The 22,029-nt window shown below is 41.5% G+C and overlaps 1 protein-coding gene across 5 annotated transcripts in view; it reads left to right on the top strand.

The window, feature by feature from the left end:
• Cep112 (centrosomal protein 112) overlaps positions 1-20,996 on the top strand; it is a 466,461-nt gene extending 445,465 nt beyond the window's left edge. For 3 of the 5 annotated variants that reach the window (XM_071603145.1, XM_071603146.1, XM_071603147.1), the window contains 3 exons: positions 16,184-16,285; positions 19,497-19,561; positions 20,562-20,996. In XM_071603145.1, coding sequence (XP_071459246.1) covers positions 16,184-16,285; positions 19,497-19,561; positions 20,562-20,565 — 171 coding nt within the window. In that variant the 3' untranslated portion in view covers positions 20,566-20,996. Of the gene's footprint in view, positions 1-16,183; positions 16,286-19,496; positions 19,566-20,561 lie in introns of those variants that run through there. The other 2 variants (XM_027946274.2, XM_071603144.1) reach the window with 1 other exon arrangement.
• The last annotated feature ends 1,033 nt before the right edge of the window (positions 20,997-22,029 follow it).

The following is a 22,029-nucleotide window of genomic DNA, read 5'->3' on the forward strand; positions in this document are numbered from 1 at the left end:
AGAAGCAGAGGGTGATGGCAGGGCACAGTTGCACATTCCTGTAATATCCCAGAGGCTCAGGAGGCTGAGCCAGGAGGATTGCAAGTTTGAAGCCAGCCTCGGCAATTTAGTGAGGTGCTAAGCAACTCAGTGAGAGCTTGTCTCTAAATAAAAATACAAAAAGGGCTGGGGATGTGGCTCAGTGGTTAAGTGCCCCTGAGTTCAATCCCTGGTACCAAAAAAAAAAAAAAAAAAGCAGGGTGGGGGTGGGGGTGGAAGCAAGGGGTGATCCTGAAGCCCCACAATGTGGTTTGCAAGCCTGTATGCCTAAGACCAGCCACCCTCACATACCTTGTACCCAGTCCTTGTCCAGCGGCACTGGCCACCCTCCTCCTCTCCCCCGCTCCTTACAGCTACCTAAGTCAAGCTATACCATGTACAGAGTAAATAGAAAACCTCAGACAAGTCTTCTAAAAGTTCCCATTCCATCAAACATTTACTTTGCCTTAAGGGACATTTAAAACATATATTAACCAAAGTTCACAGTGCAACTCATATTTCCAAGATCACTGGACTTGACAAAGATCACATAAGCCACTTACAGGGACTTGGGCTCACCTGTCTGGTATTTAAACTCTTCCTAAGGCCAAGAGGAAGCAAGATTAATTTAGTTCATCAAAAGGAAGGAGGGGGAAAAAAAAAGATTTTCTCAAAGCTGGAAAAAAAAGTTAGCATAATGCAAGATAAAATAGTATCCTTATCCTCCAAATCTTAGACGTTCTGCTGCCAGCACTGGTTTTAAATACATGTGCAAGATAAAGAGCAGGAATGAAATTGCTATGGAGTCCTGAGTTACCAACTTGGGCACTCAGGCTACACAGAGAGATTCTTCTGATAGCAGCCTCTGATGGTTGGGAATAAAGCAAAAGCAAACCTTCTAGAATTCTCTCTGAATAAGAAAAGACATCTTTTTGTTTGTTTTCACTTATAAATGAGGAGGTTAAAATGTTCACTAAAATACGTTTTGCCTTCTGGGCCAATAAACATAAAGAATGACAATGTTTAGGACATTTTTGTTTCTAATTTAAATAGTAAATTTTCTCTGCTGCTGAAGTAAAGAAAAAAGCTGTCCCAGGGTGGGTCCCACAGCCCTCAGCCACCAGCAATTGTCGAGAGCTTTTTTCCTTTGTCTTTTTACTCTCTAGCACGAATTCTTTTCAGACATCATTAGAATATGTTTCTAGATTTCAGTACATTTTTAATATTAAAGAAATGCCTTCAACTGAAAGAACAAAATCTGCCTGCTCTTTATTTGACCTTTGTTGGTTTGATGTGTTTTAAAAAAGATCCGGGCAACAGTTTTATGAGGAATGCACCGAGACATTCCTGAAAGAGCACACCAGTGAAAATAATAATGAAAAAAAGATTAGAAGACGAAGCCTCTTGCTCAATCTAACAGCGATTACCCTCCCAGTGCAGTTTCTTAAGGCTACGCTGGTTTTGCCTAAATCAGGAACAATGTACTTATGTTTTTAAAAGAAAGTTTCTCATAACTGTTTCTAATGGAAATTGTACTTTCGTGTAAGTCTTCATAGACCAAGCCAGTTAGTATTCGTTACCAGTTTATCTGATGTGTTAAAAAATTAAAAAAAAATTGTAGACCCCAACCTCTTTTAAAAGATGGAAAATGAGCTACTAGCTGGCTGCCATTTCTCCACGTCACCCAGAGCAGGTGCTTAAGGAAGCCCAGAAATACATGGTACAGCGCATTGGTTTCGCATACTCTCTGGCCTGCATAAGGCAAAATGCCTCATCCTGGCAAAAACCATCCATATACTGTTTTCAGACTTCAAAAGAAATAATGATTTAATCTTATTTACTTCTTAAATAGCATTGATCTTCAACAAAACACAGAACTTACCCTCAGGGAACACACAGTCTACTAAGAGAAAACAGTATGCAAATCAGTAATTATAATATTATGTGATAATGAAGTAAAAACAGAGGCTTTAGGGTAAGGAAGGCTTAGATACAGGTCCTGGGTCACGTACTAAATAGCTGTATGACTATGGGTTAGACAGTAACTTCTGCAAGCCTGTTTTTTCTTTCTTTTTTTTTAATATTTATTTTTTAGGTGTAGATGGACACAACACAATGCCTTTATTTTTTAATGTGGTGCTGAGGATCGAACCCGGGTCCCGCCCGTGCTAGGCGAGCGCTCTACTGCTGAGCCACAATCCCAGCCCCCTGTTTTTTCTTTAAAAAAAAAAAAAAAAATATATATATATATATATATATATATATATATATATATATATATATATATTTAGCTGTAGATGGACACAATACCTTTATTTATTTATTTTTATGTGGTGCTGAGGATCGAACCCACTGTCTTACTTGTGCTAGGCAAGTGTTCTTCCACTGAGCCACAACCCCAGCCCAAGCCTGTTTCTTTTTGTGTAAATAGCTATAAAATACTATCAAAGATTTGTGGGAAGATTCATGAAATAAAATATATGCAAAAGGGTGCAATATGGTGCTTGATACATAGAGAACACTTAGTAAGCACCAGTTATCATCATCACAGTAACAACAGTAGATGCACGAAATACCTGGAGTCTTAGTACAGGGAATGGTTACCTTGATGAGGCCAGGGAAGGTGTCTTGGAGAATGTTCTATGTGAGAATGGAGAGTAGTCTCCATTGGGAGGAAGGAAATGCATAGAAGGAGCACAGAATAATATGTGCAAGGCATGGGTCGAGACACGGTACAAGACTTGTGGCAGAAATGCTAGGTTGTTGCTGGAGCACCACAGGGTCCTGGAAAGTGAGGCTGAGGTCATTATGAGATGGCTTAGATGACCTGTGTGAAGGAGGTAAAAGAACCCAGGGAACACTGGTCAGATCTGCATTTCAGAAAAATAGAGGACTATATGGAGATCAGTTAAAGAACCTAGAAGACGGACAGCTACATAATGCATCTCTTCCTGTAATGGTAATGGAGATGTATTAGTCTCCAATCAGAAACCTTGAATTCCTCCAGTGTCTTCAGAATAAATCCTGAATACCTTGGTCTGACCTGCGAACCCTAAACTGCATCTTCACTGCCTGCCTCACTCCCCCCTGCCCACCCATGACTCCTAACCAAGTCCAGCCACATGACGGTCCCTCAGTGTGCGTACACACTCACCTTCATGCTCCTGCTCTCCCCTCTGCCAGCAATCTCTTCTCCCTCTCATGCACCTAGAAACCCCTGCTCATTCTTCCATGTTCAAGTCGAGTCTCATCAGCTGCATGTTATCTTACTTAGAGATGATCTCACCCATTCCCTGCTTTAGCATAGTGCAGGTTAGTTTTATATTTATGTGGCTCTTTTTTACCTCTTGTGTAAAAAGTGTGGGCTTTTTTTTTTCTTTTAGAAATCTCAAATGAAATCTTTGATAAAGTCACACTCCCTAACTTTTAATTGAATGGAAATCCCTTTCCTCTCTGTTGTATAAAGGTGAACAGCTCATGAATTTAGTCAGTGACTGTTTACAATGTTGTTTTGAAATTTTCTGCCATGAGGTTGTGGGGTCTCTGTCCCCATTCGTTAGGAAGTAAGGGGATTCATGCACAAAATCCTCATTAGTGTTAATTGGAGCTGCCTAAGTGAATCCTGGGTGTGCGGTGGGACAGCCACTGCCTTTGTATTCCTGTTTGTGTTCTGTGTAGAATACCATATCTGGCAAGACATGCCCTCTCAAACATAAGGAGATAATTGGCACTTTGAGGGAGAGGTTTAACTTATTTATAATTGTCAAGAGTTTAAATGTGCAGAAGAGAAGGAGCAGTCATAGCTTGCCTTTTTTGAAAGTGCCCTCAAATCAGGTCAAAAATCTCTGACTAAATTAGATATTTTGAGTGATAATTGACTGAAGGTTAGATTTGGACCTTTTATTGTAATTTTTGCTTTAAAATAGGAAACAACTATCAACAAATTAATTCCATTTTAATCTCTCTTTATTGCAACATTGCTGATTTCCCAAATCTTTTAGGATTAATATGCTATCTAGAATACTCTGTTTCCTCTATGGTGATGATAATTGAGGCAAATGATAGAAATCATCTGCTCTTCAGGCTTCACTCCCTTGGCCTCTCTGTACCATCCCACATCCATCTGCTCTCTTCCTTTGTGAGACCCAACACCATCCACCTCTCTAGACTCATCTCCCTTCCCAGGCCATTCCTGGTCTTTCCTACTTCCACTTCCTTCTCCATCTTCGATGTGAGAGTCCTTTATGGATGAGTCATTGTTCAGGGAACATCCCCATCCTCTCCTTCCCCCTCCTGAGAGCTCTTCCCTCCCCAAGGGCTTCCACTTCCTCTGCTGGCCCACAGTTCTCAGGTCTCTGCCCCTGGCTTTCTCATGAGCCCCACTCCTGCACACAGGTGTCTCCCTGGTGCCCCAAACTAAGTTTTGCAAACTCAAAGCATATCTTCTCTCCTACCACACCCAGACCAACCCTCTCTAACCACCGCCTCTGTAGTAACCTCACCCTTCTTCTAGGCTCATGGCTGAAGGTAAAAATGCTTCTCTTCAGCATCCCTTACTTCTGTTCTTCAAGCCAGCTAATTTTCGGCTTCTCTCATGTGACTTTCCCATGGGCAGCACCTTCCACTGAGAGCTCCTCACACACCTGACTCTCCAGCAGCTCCCAGCTGCCCCCAGGATGCCCGGCTATCCCATCTCCTGAGACTTCTCCTCCACATTTCCAGGTTGATCTTTTCCTCTCCCCCCCCCCCCCCCCCCCCCGCCCCACAGAGTAAGTGAGAACAATAGAGGATTAGATGTCAGGTTTGATCCTGGTTCTAGCAGTTACTGTGAGCTGGTTTCCTCCTCTGTGGATTGGGTGTGTTAACATCTATCCCCCAGATTTTATGTAAGGATTAAATAGAATCTTCACAATATGTGAAAGACTCTATGGTAAGTGCTTGATACAGTATCTGGCATATATTGGGTGATTATCAATGTGGGTTTTTCTTTGCTTTTCCTAGTTTCTGCTACATTAAATCTAAACTTATTAGCATGGCCTTTATTGCCTTCCATTATTTCAAGGTCCCACCTATTCTTCAACCACAATTGTGTTCAGTCATTTACTTGTTAAAACGATATTTGTTGCACATTTACTGTGTGCCAGCTGGTCCAGCCTTTCTTCAGTGTACCAAGAGTAAATATCTGAGGAACCCCCAAATCCCTTCAGTCTTGCTGAGGATCAGCCTCACTCTGTAAATCTTCTTGGGTCTTTAAATCTTAGGAATCTTCCTCCCCAACTTCTTGGTTGGGGTTTTGGCTCTCCATTGATGGAAATTATCTTTTCATGAAGTCTAGCCCCAACCAAAAAGGACTAGTCACTCTTAAGAGAAAGGTCAAGCCCTGAAAACAGAAGTGAGAATCACCTGTCCCTCCCCCAGGTTTTATTTTCTCCAAACCCTTTCAGAGAAGTGCCTTGTGAAATAGAGAAGGTGCTTCTATCTAACTCAGACAGGCTTGGCTCTTCGAAGCTCCCTATTTTTCACCTCCCTCATGGTCCACACCCAGGCCTTCTCCTCCATACCTTGGAAACCACTGTAGGGCACCCAGTTCTTCAAGACCTGTATCAGTCCTTCTTGGAGGGGAATGTTCACTGTAGGTGTCAACCTAAGCTAAGAAAAAAACATTAGGAAGGAAAAATTAGAAATCAGGCAAAGAGTATCATTCTAGCCAGAAAGGAGCCGGAATTTAATCTCAGAAGAAAGAGAGGCCTGAGTCATTTATGATCACAGCCCCATAGAAAGTCTTAGAGTGAGTAAAGGAGAAGAAGTGTGGAAAAGGAAACAGCATGGATGAAACAAACCTCAGTCCTTGGGGTGAATCTCTAAGATCCCTTTTGATCTCAGCAGCACTGTAGGCCTGGTGTTTGCCTCCGACTTTCTCAGCTTTGAAGCTGGCCTACTTATTAATAGCCACGGTGCTGATTAAGAACTGCAATACCATGATGACAGAATCTGCTCTTTGTATTTAGGGAAAGCTTTGGTGATTAATTTACTCTAGAGTTTCTGAAGATCCTGTCATTTTGAGATAAAGACGGACTTAACACCAATGGTTGTGAGCTCTGAGGTTTGGATTCATTCATTCTTCAGTTGAATATGCATTGAGCTGCTGCCATATGCCCAGCTCCAGGCTAAGTGCCGGGGCTGCAGCAGCCAGCAAAACGGGTACTGTCACTGCCCTGTGGAGCTCACAATCCTGCACAGGAGCTGCCATGTTTTTGTTGTTGTTGTTTTTACTTTATTTAGTTATTTATTTTTATGTGGTGCTGAGGATCGAATCCAGTGCCTCACACATGCTAGACAAGTGCTCTACCACAGAGCCACAAACCCAGCCCCTGCCATGTTTCTTTAAAGGGCCAAGTAGCAAGTGTTTGAGGGTTTGCAAGCCACAGGCCCTCTGTTGTGACTACACAGCTCTGCCATTGTCACGAGAAAGCAGCCATAGATGAATGAGCACAACTGTATGACAGTAAAACTTTATTAACAAAAAGAGGTAGTCAGCCAGATTTGCCCAGCAGGCTGCAGTTTGCTGAACAGTGGTCTAATGGTTGCCATACACATGAATGCAAGTTTTAATGTTTTGCTTATTGTTTCAATTCATATTGTGTTGGTCACATGTGACACAAAATCCAACCCAAACTGAAAAATCTCAGGATATGGCTCATTGCAGGTGTATTTTGATAAAGGGCCTGATTTCTTTCTCTCTCTGGTTCTCAATTCTTCTTCCCTGGATTGGTCCTGTTCTGAGTCCAGTTCTCACTCCGTGGTAACAAGATGACTGTGACAATTCCAGAATGGCATCCCTGGGGTAGGAGTCAAGTGGGTGAGAAAGAACCTGTGTCTCTTGACAATCAGCCACTCTGGTCACTTGGACTTGAATCATGTACTTAGGCCCTAAACAACCATGGCTTCCGGCTGTGGTGTGATGATTAACATAGGCCCCTGTCACAGACTCCAGCCCTGACCTAGGGTGGGGTGAAGAGTGGAGGAAGGGTGGATTCCAGGTTTATGAATGCCAGGTTGAAAGCCGAATGAATCCTGGTGAATGGATTATCCACTACATATGTCTTGTTAATGCTAAGGGAGCACCTTCTAAGGCCATGTTTATTTATAGTATAGAGTTTTATAATGTGGTTTTGGCTTTTGCCTCTCCATCAAGAAATAAGGAATACAGTTTATATGCAAAATGTTGCCCAAGACTTTAATATTCAACTGTTTATTTCATGTCATAGCCTTAATATTATTAAGTATTTGAGTCTTTGATTCATGAACAGATTTGAGCAGTTTATTGATAATTTTCTGTTATTGAGTGTCTTCCCCATTTTCCACATTTTTTGTTTGGTGAGGGGGTTGTTGTTTTTGGTTTTGTTTGTGTTTGTTTTTTGGTACTGGGAATTAAAGCCACATCCCCAGCCCTTTGTATTTTTTATTTTGAGACAGGGTCTCCCTAAGTTGCTTAGAGCCCCACTAAGTTGCTGAGGCTGGTTTTGAACTTGCTTCCCTCCTGCCTCAGTCTCCCGAGCAGCTGGGATTACAGGCGGGCATCACCATGCCTGGCCTATATGTGTGAATTCTTATAAGTAGACTTATCAAACCTTTGCTTCTTTTTGGTGTCAGGGAATTTTTTTGAACTACCTGAAGCTGGATTTGGAGCTTCTAAACCTAATTAAAGTGCTTGCTTCAAACCCTCCTCTCATTCTTTCAAATCCTTCTCTTTTTCTGTAGCCATCATTCCTCCACAGAACCAGAACACTGTTCCTTTTCCTGAAAATGTAACCTCATACCCTTCCTAGAAACTAGTCCATGCCACCCTCAAACCATAGCAGCCGCAGCTGCTTTGCTGGCCAGCCACCCCCTTGCCTTGGGGTTGCAGACCTCTTCAGTAGCAGGCTTCGCTCCCTGCAGTGGAAACTGCCCCCCCACCCCCCGCAGGAACAGGAGGACTCCCACTGAGCTGTGTGCTTAATGGGGAGGGCACCAGTTAGAGAAAATGAAACTATTTTGAAGAAAGGGATATGAATATTTTAAGATTTTAAGAAAATTATGGTTACTTCTATTTTCACTGTATTTTTGAGGTTCCATCTCCACAAGCAATGCTGCAGAGCACCCTTCTTACAGTGGATCTTCCTTGGCAGTTGCTGTGGCAACACAGAACCTTCACCCCAATAAGATGACATTTCTTAGAAGGTAGTGCATTTTTTTTTCTCAGCTGTACTATAGCTTTTTTTTTTTTTAATTTGGCATCATCTTTTACTATTGTATCTTTCACCTTTCTTCTTCAGACCAGAAAATAAGACATATAAGTTCTATGTACTCACTCCCCTAAAGTGCCAAAGCAAAAACTTTTTGCTACACAAAGGCTGATCCCTCAGAAACTTCCTTCACATTTCAGTTTATATTATACCTAACACCCCCCTCCAAAAAGCCCCTACTTCCAGGGCCCTCCTCCTGTCCACCCCTTACCTGCCCTTCACAACCTATTGGAAGCCCAATGTCTTTCTGATGCTCTCTGTTACTCCAGACCACCTACCGCATGCCCACCCATGCCCCACTTCAGAGTACACTACATATGCCCCAAAGTTCCCTCTTGTCCTCCCTCTCCTCCTCCTCCTGTTCCTTGGTGTACCACCTGTCAAACTCCCTTTGCTCTGTAATTCAGCTAAATGAGGTGTCAGAAGGACAGATAGCAGACAGGCCCCAAATAAACTAACCCACGGTGCGGAGAAGCATCTGTTAAGCCCCCTGACCTTCCTACGTATTTCTAATTGGTAGAGAGATCCAGAAATTGGAGAAGGTTTTGAGATCCTTCCTTACATCAATTCACGAAGCATGGAGTCATGGTTCTCCAACCGTGGGCAGAGTTGCTGGCAAGGATCTGTAAAACTCCACTTGCAGACCTCTGTGGACTGCATGCTGATAACCCACCCCACATCTACACCTGAGGCCTAGTTCCCACCCTGATGGGATTCGAGGGGGGGACTTTGAGAGGTAGTCGGGTCTAGACAAGTCATGGAGGCGAGACCCTCATAGTTGGACAAGTGGCCATACAGGAAGAGGGAAAGCTCAGTGCTCACTGTGTGCTTGTCCCCAGGGAAGGCCATATGGAGACAGAACTAGGAAGAGAGCCCTTGCCAACCACCTGACCACACGAGCACCCCGATCCTATACTTTCAGCCTTCTGAATTGTGTGAAATAAATGTTCCTTAAGCAGCATCCACCCACTCTACATATTTGTTTTTGGTTTTGGTGCTGAGGATTGTACCCAGGGCACTTACCCACTGAGCTCCATTCCTATTCCTTTTTATTTTGAGTCAGAGAATTTCTAAGTTGCTGAGGCTGGCTGTGAACTTGTGATCCTCCTGCCTCAGCCTCCCAAGTTGCTGAAATCACAGGTATACCCCATCGCACTGGGCTGAGTCGATGGTATTTATTATAGCAGCTCAAACTAAGACATGGACCAGCCATTGTAAACAGTTTGGATAAATAGGTTCTACTGCTTTTTAAATGTATGTACAGTAGATTTTTTTTCTAATTTGTAAATACAAATTCATTTAAAACTGATTCTGGATTCATATAAGGTTTTTGTTATTATATACTTTCTCAATCAGCAGATACTGAAAAACACAAAAAGAGATTTAAATGGAGTACTCAAATTAATCATGAATATATGCAAATAATATGCAGTAAGGATTTATATTGATGCAAATAATTAGAAATAGTACAAAAAGCCTAATGGTACAAGAATGGCTAAATTAAATGTACATAATCATAATATACAGATAATAACACAATTAAATATAAAAATCTCCATTAAGTGATGGTAATGACAACTAACATTTATTCATTTACTATATTCAACTCTTGTAAAAAGTCATACATGTCTCAAATTATCTAATCCTCAAAATGGCCTGCAGAAGCTATAATTCCCATTTCCCTGACAAGGAAACTGAGATGCAGAGAAGTTAACCTTCCCAGGGCACATAGTTTAGAGGCACGTATGGCTCCAGTTCCAGGCATTCAGTTCCATGTCTGGGCTCTTTGCCCCACATTTACAATCCTAAAGTAAAAGATTATAGTCTGTCCTTTGGTGCAAGATGCTTTGTGAAGCCATATTATAAGGCATCCTCCCTGTTCAGAATATCAACATATGATCAAATATGAAAAGAACATGAAAAGGTGGCCTCAGAGCATATTGAACAGCTGTGGCCTAGAAACAGAACAGAGCCTCAGAGTAGAGAGGAGAGCCAAGCTCCAGGCCCGTGGTCCTGAGCCCCGAGCAGGCAGAGGGGCAGCTGAAAGGAAAGCCCTGGAGGATAACAGAGACCCAAAATGCTCAGTGCCTCTAGCCAGGAATGTGACAGGAGCCTGGGTGGCAGCTTGAAAACCCCATCTTGCTGATGAAAGCTGTTGCCGACTACACTCAGGACTATGGCTGACAGAAGGTGGCAGGCAGTGCCCCAGGCCTAGCCTGCTCACTGGGGCCTGGAGAATCTCCCTCGGCTGGATACCTGGATCTGCAGCCTCCCTGACTTCATCCCAGAACAGGAGCCTCCAGTATCCAGAGGTCCAGATGGACAGAGTGGCAAAACCCCATGAGACAAGAAAGAAGAATCAGGGAGGATGAGAGAGCCCTGTGGTGAGAAAAAACCCAGGCATCTGGCGAATCAATTGAAGGAAAGCATGTCCCATGCTCAGGTAGCGAGGCAGCTCTGGGCTCACCAGAGTCGGGGGGCTGTACTGGGGATGGAACCCAGGGGCTCGTAACCACTGAGCCACATTCCCCACCCCGCCCCCACTTTTTTATTGAGACAGGGTCTTGCTAAGTTGCTGAGGTTGGCGTTGAACTTGCTACCTGCCTCAGCCTCTGAGTTGCTGGGATTACAGGCTTGCCCAAGCACACTGGCTTAACCTTGATTTTAAAAGTGAAACAAATTAATTGAAAAAACAAAACTAACTTACCAGTACTGCAGTCATCCAGGCACAAGATGAGGGTATCTGGACTAAGATGATACCAGTGGCAAAGTGGAGAGAGATTAAAAGATAACATGATAGAATTCTTACTCAGTTTTCTCTTTACCAAACTGACCCCCAGGTGCTTGTTGGACTTGGAAAAGTAACATCAGGCCTACTGGTTTTCCTGAACCTTACATAGAACACAATAATGAATGACCATGCAGACATATGTAAACAACAACCACAGGACGGATCAGTGAGGACTCAATAACTGGTCTCCCCTTTTCCCAGCCCTTTGAAAGTGTTCAGTGTTCAGTGCATTGGAACTTGTAATAATGACATGTTTGAGCCACTGACCCTAAGTGGTTTATACAAAGCCACACACTTCCCTCTGACTTTTTATATTATATAAAAGAAAGTTTCATGTTTTGACATAGTTTCGACCTATTGGCATGATGAATCAATAGTGTTTTCCAAATAAAAATATCATAAAATATGCTTTAGTTCTCCCTTCCATATTTTTAACATGTAAAACTTATGTGTAATCAAACACTCATTATTTCTAGGGACCCTCTTGGCTCAAGTCAACTGCACATTCTGTACACTTTGTAGTCTCTAATTTATGTAAATGAGTATTTGTCTGATTACACATAAGTTTTTCTTTTCCAATATAGTTCAAGTTAGGGATGCCTCAGTCTTCATAGTCCATTTCAAAAGTTAAACACCGCCAGTGCTGTGCCTTTTTGGAAAGGACAGGCAGTCTGCTGCAGGGAGTGTGGGGCACAGTTATCTTTGGTCACATGGTTCCCCATTTCCACTCAGCTTCCAGAACTTTATTACACTGCAGAAATGTCATTGTTATGATGTTCAGGTTTCCTAATTTGACTTTGCTTTAAGGAACTAAGATGGAGTAAAGTGGGCAGAGAAGTTCCCATGATGGAGAAAGGGAAAAGAGAGGGTGTTGATGTCCAGCTTGGTGTGATGTGGCTGGAGAATGTGGAAGAGGAGACACACAGTGCCTTTTAAGGGTAGTGGAAGTGGTGAGTGGGATGGAAATGAACCACAATAATTCTGGAAATTCCAGAGTCTCTAAGCCAAAACAGCCTTTGAATACTTCTCTGTTTGCTGAACATCACTCACTGGTATAATAGCATTCTATATGCTAATAAAATTTAATGTTGAAGTATAAAATAGAAATATCTGTAAAAACTCAGTCCCCTTCCTTTAGTCAAAGAAATTGTATGTCCATCAAACCCTTTGCTTAGATCAATTCCACTTCATCTTGCTTCTCTCAGTCTGTTGTAAGACCAGATTGTCCTGAAACCAGCTATGTCTGTGACATTCTTTTCTTTTGGTGTGGAAGAGACATTTTAGCACTTGGAAGGATTAGTAGAGAAATTATAGAACATAGTGGATAAGAATGCATGCTTAAAGAATCAGAAAGTACCAGGAACTGACACACACCTATAATCCCAGGGACTCAGGAGGCTGAGGCAGGATTGCAAGTTCAAGGCCAGACTCGGCAACTTAGCAAGACCCTAAGCAACTTAAGCAAGATTCTTTCTCAAAATAAAAAAAAAGAAAGAAATAAAATGGCTGGGGACATAGCTCAGTGATAAAGTACCCCTGGATTCAGTTTCTCATGCCAAACAAAGAAGAAGGAGGAGAAGGAAGAGAAGGAGACTGCCTGAGTTCAAATCCTGGCTTACCTCTTTGTGCTTACCTCATTTTATCATCAGAAGGATTAAATCCATATAAAACATTTAGCATTATATCTGGCATAGAAAGTACTCAATAAACATTTGTAATCTCATAAATATAATAAAAACAGGTTGGTTAAGGTTTTCCATGACTTTAGTCAAGTAACAGATTATGTTTGATATGGTGATTTTTAGATTCAGGATTTGGACTTAGGAATTCAGTATACTAATATTTTCCTGACTGAAAGTCTCCCTCATAGGTGAGGTAATTTCACATTTTCCAAGGGCTCATTTTAAGTTTACTCAAATTCACCGAAATTATAAAAACAAAGAATAAAGTAAGAGGAAGAAGAAATAGATGGGTCCTCAGTAAAAGTCAGAAGATGTAGCAGACTAAATTTAAAAAGTGACGCAAGGGATGGTGATGATCGAGAGCAACGTTGTCACACACTGTCTTCTACTCTCATTGCCTATCCTTCCATAGAGGGAGAACAGCAGGTGTGAGGAGTGGGGGTAGGTCAGGGAGAGCGTCAGGAGAAACCGTGAGCATGAGCCAGGGAGCTTCGCACACTTGGCCGTGACCTCTAAAGTACTTGGAAATGGAGGTAGATGGGCCCCCAGAGCAAATTAAATGATAGATTTGGTTCAAGTATTGAAGACAACAAAACCAAACCATAGCTGTGGCTAAAGCCGGTTTACTCCCCCCACCTCAACACTGAGCAAATAGCTGGTTCCATTCAAAAATGAAGTGTAATTTTTTTTTTTTTTTAAAGAAAAGGGAACTAGCATAAAGTCTTTGCTAGATTAAAAGACAAAGAAATAAGGAATGTAAGCAAGCAGCAAGTAAAGAGCATATATCAAATAGAAAACTACTTAAGAAACGGGTAAGAGATTACAGTTCTGTGTAACAAACAGCTCTTCACAGTGTCAAAGCATTTACAAAACACCTCTCTCTCTCTCTCTCTCTCTCTCTCTCTCTCTCTCTCTCTCTCTCTCTCTCTCTCTCAAAATGGAAGGGGGAGAAAAAGAAGAAAAAAGAAGAGCTGTCTGTTAAAAGATGAAACTAACTCAACAATCAGTTCAAAAATGATCTCTCAGAGCTTAGGAAAAATGGTAAACAAAATCAAAAGATTACAGAGATGATTTAGATCATATTAGAAGAAACTAAAACAGAAAAATCATATCTGAAAACATCCAAGGAAATATGGAATCCAGCTGGAGGAAATCATGCAAAATGAAGTGAAAATATAAAATAGATATAAAATAAGAAAGCAAAGTAATCACAGAGAAAATTGTAATTATGGGATATAGTTAAAGAATAGTCAACATATGCAAAATCTGCATACCTGAAAACTAAAACTGTAGATTAAAAAAATAGAATATAGGGACTGGGGTCGTGGCTCAGTAGTGTACTCATCTGCCATGTGTGAAGCACTGGGTTAGATCCTCAGCACAACATTAATAAATAAATATAATAAAGGTATTGTGTCCATCTACAATTAAAAAATATTTTTAAAAATAGAACATAAACAATTCTTATAACTTCTGTTCAAAGAATTGAATTTAAAAATAGGGCACACACAATATCTCAGGAAAACTGATATAGAATAATTAATACCAAAACATTTCCCAGTGAAGTTACTAAATTGAGGGGGAAAAATCAGTTCATCATAGGATGAATTTCTTTCATCCTAGCAAAGAAAGAAACTCAAATTCAACATGGAAAAAATTAGCTTCACCTCAGACTGAGGAGAGAAATATTTCCAAAGTTCTGAGAGAAAAGAATAAGATTGAAGCATTTTTATACCCAGCCAAGTTGTCTTGCAAGCAGACAGACAGCAGAAATTCCTACAGATAAGGATACAAGAAATAGTCCTTTCTAATAATAATAGCATTAGTCCTTTTTAAAAGAGCAGGAGCTAGCTGGTGCCGTAGCACACGCCTATAATCCCAGTGACTCAGAAGGATGAGGCAGGAGGATCTGAAGTTCAGAGCCAGCCTCAACAAAAGCAAGGTGATGAGCAACTCAGTCTCTAAATAAGTCTCTAAATTAAATACAAAATAGGACTGGGGATGTGGCTCAGTGGTCAAATGCCCCTGAGTTCAATCTCTAGTACCAAAAAGAGAGAGAGAGAGAGTCTCTGTAAATGTCGCCCTAAAGGCTGTGTTACACAGTATATGTGTTGCTTTCTTTTTACCTTTCATTTGAGTTGGTTAACAGATATAGCTATTGAAAATAAGTGCAAGAAGGTAAGAAAAATCACATGTGACAAACAACAAATAGTTGATCAGCAAAGTCTTTACATAGTGAGAAGAGATCATTTTCGTTACTTTCTTTTTCCTTTAGATATAAATCACAAAATTATAGCTTATCTCAAAAAAGTGTCTTGCCAAAAATCAAAAATTGCCACAGAATATTAGTAAGTAATGAATTACTAGAATAAATTTCTTCCTCAGTTTTTTAGCATAAAAAATTTGGGGACTTAAAGATTAATAATTTTACATTACCTTAGCAAATCCATAGCCTTGTGTGGATGAACTCAGGCATACACATTTTCATAGTGTATTTCCTTATTTCCAGGTGTGTCTGATGAGCCATTTCTGTGATACACTGCAAGTTAGCTTTAAATTGACGCAGCACTTGCAACAGATTTTAAAAGTAATAAATTCTAGCACATCTCAGATTAGGAGGAAGAAAAATGCAAACTCAGCTGTGGAAAGGCAATACCATGTGCCTTTCACATTTGTGTGGCATCCACACTCACCTTCATCCTGCCTGGACGTACCTTCCAGCAGTTTATTTTCACCACCCTCACCTCCTCAGCTTTTAGAGAAGTGCATGGGATAAGCCACCCACGTTTCTTGACCAGCTCAATGATCATCAGCTGGCTGGGCATAGGCCTGATTATGTTCTGGAGGCAGAAGAAAGTGGAGAGCCAGGGAGCTCCCCATATCCAGGACTACTACTGCTGTCCACCTGTGTTGAGGAGGCTTTGAGACACAGCTTGCAGATTCTCCATCCTTCATACCTTTATAATCATATGAATCATACAGGTTTCCCAGATACCTGCCAAGGCTTTAATCAAACCAAAGACATGCCATGAGTTGTCCTCAAGTCACAGTTTAGTGTGATCATCATCCACATCCTGATCAAGGGTGGGCTGCAGCATTAGCGCAGGGGTGGGCCTTGTGAGTAGAGAGGAGAAAACAAATGATTTACTTATAAGATGCTGCAAATTATGTTAACAAGGGTTTTAAAGAGATAAAAGTGTTGTTGTAGGGCCCATCTCTCCCAGAGTCGCAAGGTCAAGCTGGATAGCTTTTCCATTTGTGTAACTCTCCTCTCATTTCAGCTTTATTGTCTGATAAGCAGACTTATCTTTGTGATAAATAGATATCATTCTGGCACGTCTTAAAATCAAAACAGTCATGTCTGTGGTTTAAAAAAAAGATAACTTTCTTTTTTTCCATTTTAGATAACTTACATACGGCAAGAATATGAAACAAAATTCAAAGGGTTGATGCCAGCATCTCTAAGACAAGAACTTGAAGACACCATTTCCTCCCTAAAATCACAGGTAATGGCAAGAACTGAGACTTTTCCCAAGGATTTAGGTGATATGTATATCCTGGAAAGAAACTTGAAAATAAACTTGATTCTGAAATCAACATTATGTCCTGAGGAGTCCAGCATCCAGGATGATTGTTTTTGTCTTGTTTTAAATTATTTTTCTTACTACTTTAAGAACTCATTGTTTCAAGCCAGACATGGTGGCATATATCTGTAATCCCAGCAGTTTGGGAGCTTGAGGCAGGAGGATCACAAGTTCAAGGCCAGCCTCAGCAACTTATCGAAGACCTAAGCAGCTTAGCAAGACCCTGTCTCAAAATAAAAAATAAAAAGGGCTAAGGATGTAACTCTGTGGTAAAGCATCCCTGGGTTCAATCCCCAGCACCAATAACAAAACAAAACAGGAACTCATTGTCTCCATAAGGTTTTCTTACAAGTCCCCTTGAAATTGAAAAGTTCAGTCATGGAGCTTGGGTCATTTGCCATCCACATCCCAGTACAACTTCATCCTTTTATTTGCAGTAACTGGTCCAAGTTGCCACCAGTTAGCACATTACTGATTCCTCACTGAACTAAGGGGCAGAGAAGGAAGCATCATTAAGTCGGAAGCGTGTTTATTCTGGTGTATTTTATATGGTTGTTTAAAATAAGATGTATTTTCAGTGCAAGACAAAATAATGACAAGGTATTCAAACTGTTAGATTCAATATTTCTTGTTGAAATACATGGTTGTTGGTATAGTTCATAAAATATAATGTGAAAGGTAAAACTGATTTGACTTTGGATACTTATTTCTAAGTAGACTATATACTTCCATATTTTTTGAATGTTTTATGTATTGCTGGCCTAATGAGTTTTTACTTCTAACATGAGAAAGAGTTCACCTACTCACATTTTTAATAGTTTTAAGATGTGTGTTTTCCTAGAAAGGATCCATGAGTGAGGTATGCCTGCACTCTCTAGGCCAAGAACTCTGCCTGGCACATAGCAGGTGCTCAATAAATTTATTTACAAATAAATGATATGGTTTGATACAGTTCACATTAGCTATATTTATAATGTGTAAGATGAAACATGTAGCAAATTTTAGCTGTCCCTGTTATATTCCCCTCAGTAAAAAGCCTCTTATCTGAAAATGAAATCTTCATTCTGTTGGTCCTTCTGCTACTTATTGCCATTGGCTACCAAGAAGTTGTGCTGTGTCACTCCAGCATATAAAACTAAGTGCTGGAAGAAAGGTCAGCACAGAGTTAAGCAATCTTTATTTACGTGGAAAGCTCTCCTGGTGTGACTCACCTGTTGACTTCTAGGGAGCTACCATAGGGTCAGCAAGGAAGAACCTGAGCCCTTGGAGGAAGGTTGGGTTGTTTCTCCCCACCCCTGGCCCCTGGAGGTGTTGAAGGGAGCTGGGGGGGAATCTGATATCCACCTGCAGGGCTTCTGTTATCATCCATATCATTCACTGTAATAAAACCTACTTCAGCCTCTTAAAACTGGATGTTGACCCAGAAAGAGTGTTGCCAGCTGCACTGGGGGCTCAGAATTGGCAGCTGCATGGAGTCACAGGCCATAGAGTGAGCAAATTTAGTTTGAAAGCACAGGTGCCTGTATTTTTTTTAAATTGTTAGAATTCCGATTGTAGTGCTGCACAGGGGAGGAGAGTTGAATCAATGTAATTCTTGCATCTGTGCAAAAATTAATTGTTCTTTGAGTCATTTGATAAAATCAAAATAGGGTGACAGTACAGATAAGCAAACTCAAGGGACCACTGTGCTAGGCACCCATTTGGAAGCTGTACTTTCCTCTCTCTCAAGCACATTTTTGGTTCTGCCAGTTATACTCTTGCATAGCTGCGCTTCAGAATCAGCCGTTGCCATGGCTACAGCTCAGACCAAAGAGGCAAGAGTAAACAATTCCGATCAGATCAAATGACAACTCTTTTTTTATATATACATACATTTTTAGTTGTCAATGGACATTTATTTTATTTATTGATACATGGTACTGAGAATCGAACCCAGTGCTTCACACCTGCTAGGCAAGCACTCTGCCACTGAGCCACAACCCCAGCCCCAAATTTGATCTCTTGATTACATCAGGCCATAGAATAAATTGTTTTTATTTGAGTGTATAAGGTGCTTTTAACTTATGCTTGTTACAGGTATCTTTAATCGTATAGAAATTTATGCTTCCAAATAATCAAATACATCATAAAGTCGGTTTAAGAGAACATGCTGGAATCCTAGTTTCTTCTGTCTCACATCCCTGCAAAAGTGGGGCCATGCCTGCCACAAGCTCTGCATTGGACATTTTGTACTAATCACTCTGCATCATCATCAGACCTTGGGAAGTAGCAGGCATTAGCCCCATTTCACAGATGAGGCTTCAAAAGCTGAAGTGACTTTCCTAGAGCCTTAGAAGCCAAGCCAAGAATTGAACCCAAGTTGGCCTAATTCCAGGCAAAGCTCAGGCTCTTTCCACTGCAAAATACTGTCTCTCCAACCTCAGGGAATTCCCAGGATGGATTGAGGTTTCCAGAAAGCAGTAATTTTCTTTTCACTCACTCATTCATTCATTAAACAGCTAGTGAATAACAGCCACCTGCCCAGCCCTGGAAAAGACTGGGGTACAGAGACTGGAAGGAGTCCTCCTGTCCCAGCAAGCCCTCAGGTTTGGGGAAGAGACCTGAAAACCAACGGCCACTGGGCAGGATGGGAGGAGAGGCGCCAGGGATAGAATCCAGCAGTGGAGAAGAGGGAGCCGCTGCCGTGGCCCAGGGCGAGGCCCCCACGGGCAGCCGGGGAAGGAATCATGGCAGCATTCCGTAGGAAGGTGACATGAGCCATAGAGGATGAATAGGAGACAGTCAGCCAAGCATTCCATAGAGAGAAAATTGCCCATGCCAAAGGGCAGGAGTATGGGAGACGTGTGTGAGGTGACAGTGGTGGCAAGGGCTTTCGGGCAGATGAGGCCACAAAGATAGGATGGGGGCCAGATAAATTGGCTCTGCAGAATGGAGTGTGACTTTATTCTATCTAGTGCATTTTCAGTAGGGATGAAATGTGACCAAATGTTAAAAAACACATCACTGACATTCAACAAATCCTGAGCTTTATCTAAGAAGTTGTCTGAATCTAGATAAAATCCTACCGTGTTCTATGTGCAATATTGACATTTGAGCCGTAGTCACCTTTTCTCATAGAAGGTGTCTTTTCTAGGTTAACTTTCTACAAAAGAGAGCATCCATCCTTCAAGAAGAGCTGACGGCATACCAAGGCAGAAGGTGAAGCCATGGGCAGAGTGCCCTCTCATTACTTTGTATTGTTTGCACCTGCGAGTCTCCTGGCTTGACTTTTAAGTCTGTCAGAATGCTTAGATGTAGTATGGGTTTTGAAAAAACAGACATGTTTTTAGTAAATAGCCTGACTTTGAGCCATCACCCACTTCTGCTGATCACAGGGCTTTGTCAGCCCCATCAGAACAAGATGGGGGAACCCAGGGCATGGCAAAGGCGGGCATCCTCCAGGTGGTCAGCAAGATATGGTCTGGAAGGCTTTTGCAGAGTGAAGGAGGCACCGTCCTTCTTCAAGACGAGGAGGTGATACAGTTCTTGCTGTGATTGGCTCACATCTTCAAGGTCCCCTGTCCCCTAAGGGCTTGGCACTGTTCTCCAGACCCAAATAGATCAATGCTCCGTGAAGTTGAAACACTGGCAGAGATGAGTGCCCCCAGTGTGCTCTTCTCAGGGATGTGACCTTTTAGTCAAAGGTTCCCAGTGATGTCACTGACCTAGATTGTGTTTGCCTGCTCCAATTCAGTACAACAATCTTGCTTTTCATGCTGTGAAGATTAAAGCATTTACTTGGCATTGAATGAAAAGGAAAGAGCTGCCATGCCTGTAATTCCAGTGGCTTCAGAGGCTGAGGCAGGAGGATTGAAAGTTTGAGGCCAGCCTCAGCAACTTAGTGAGATTCTCAGCAATTTATTGGAACTCTGCCTCCAAATTAACAGGACTGGGGTTGTAGCTCACTGGGAAAGCACCTCTGGGTTCAATTCCCAATACTGTAAACAGACAAATAAATAAATGGAAAGAGCTTACAAATAATCTTTAATTTTTCAAAAGATTCTGTTTGATGTAAATACAATTTGGTTCTTATAGGCAACAGTGCTGAAATTTTGATATCAAATATACTTTTAACCCCAAACTTCTCTAGAATTATATCACATTTTATAACAACAGACCCATTAAGCCCACAAGTCCTAACTGAGGTTTTGGTTTTCAGGTAACTGCATGAGGAGATGCGGTGGGTGTGAACGTCCAGGCCACACTGTGCCCCTCATCCCACAGGTTTGAAGATGTGGATATTGTAAACTGTGAGATCACTGGCATTTTTTAATACTTAAGTGTAATTAATATCATAAAAACGTCATCATTCACACATTAGTGGGGTGGTTTTATTTGTGTCTGCCTAAGTTATTTTTTTTAAATCCCTTTTATTTCTGATTTCCTTTTTGTGTGCTTTTGAGTGTGGGCTGAGAAACGCCTTTTCTTGAAAAAGCAGTGGTTCCTCATGGCATGCCATGTTCATGGTTTGCATAGAATTTTAGTAGTTGGGTATGATCAAAATCAAGTTTGTAGTATCATATCAAAAATTTTAATCTGTTTATATTGTTTCATGTTTGTGTTCATGTATTATTAAAGTATTATTTTGTACTTATCAGTATTCTTTCTACTTTTTAACCACACCTCATTTGCTAAAATAAATGTGACATATACAGGTATTTTTCCCTAGCAAATACTGACAATGTCAAATTGAACTTTGGAGAAAAAATTCTGTCCTGTCAGAGATCAAATTCATGATTAGAGCTGAGATCAGTGTTTAGAATAAAACCCCCGGGCCACCCAGTGTGAGTCAAGTACTTGTGGTGTCTCTCCAGTCGGCTTCTGGAAGGACAGAGGCAGCTTGGTGTGAGAGTTTGTGTCAGTAGCTATGGCTCTACTGTTACTTTGTTGATTTCTTGTTTTCTGGTGGTTGTTTTAATTGTCATTTTAATCAGCAATCCTTAAGAAAGCCTGAAGTCTTGTGCCGAGGCTACAGCACATTGGCAAGTGATCACAGCATGCACTTCTTCAGGTCCTGTTTGCTTGGGGGCGCCTCCTTGTTGAGAGAACATGGCTTTGTTCCAGTGAATGGATGTTTAAGTCTGGGTCCCTCTCTCCTCCCCAATGCCCTTAGGCAATTCTGAGCCACTAGGTCAACCCAGATTTGCCTTGAAAATTTTGTATTGCAGTAAATGGGTGCATAATATTCTTCCGAATCTCTACGGCGTGTGCCATGGACCTTGGAGACTCTAAAATTCTGACCTTCGGGTGTGGCTGTAATCACCTCATTTGTGGTAAAGGACAGGGCAGAAAGTTTATTTACACTTTTTCAAAATTCTTTTCTCTTTCCCACACCCATGACTGTTGTTTGCTGCCCAAGGATTAGTTACTTATGTGCTTTGACTGAGACACGGAGATGATAAGGAAATAACAGGTTTTACAGCCACTTCCAAAGCCAGAACCAGGATCAGCTCGATGTGGCCTTGTGGCAGCCATCGGGCAGGCTGGTTTTCTTGCACTAACACATCTCTGTAGTGCCAGCACTCTCCCGGTGACACTTAGGTGCTCCCCCTGCCACCTTCCAGAAATCTAAGTCTCTGTCCTGTGGAAGATCAGGTTTGTCTCTCACGTACAATACATTATTGCAC

The sequence above is a fragment of the Marmota flaviventris genome, chromosome 17 (assembly GCF_047511675.1).
Source record: "Marmota flaviventris isolate mMarFla1 chromosome 17, mMarFla1.hap1, whole genome shotgun sequence".
NCBI lineage: Eukaryota > Metazoa > Chordata > Mammalia > Rodentia > Sciuridae > Marmota > Marmota flaviventris.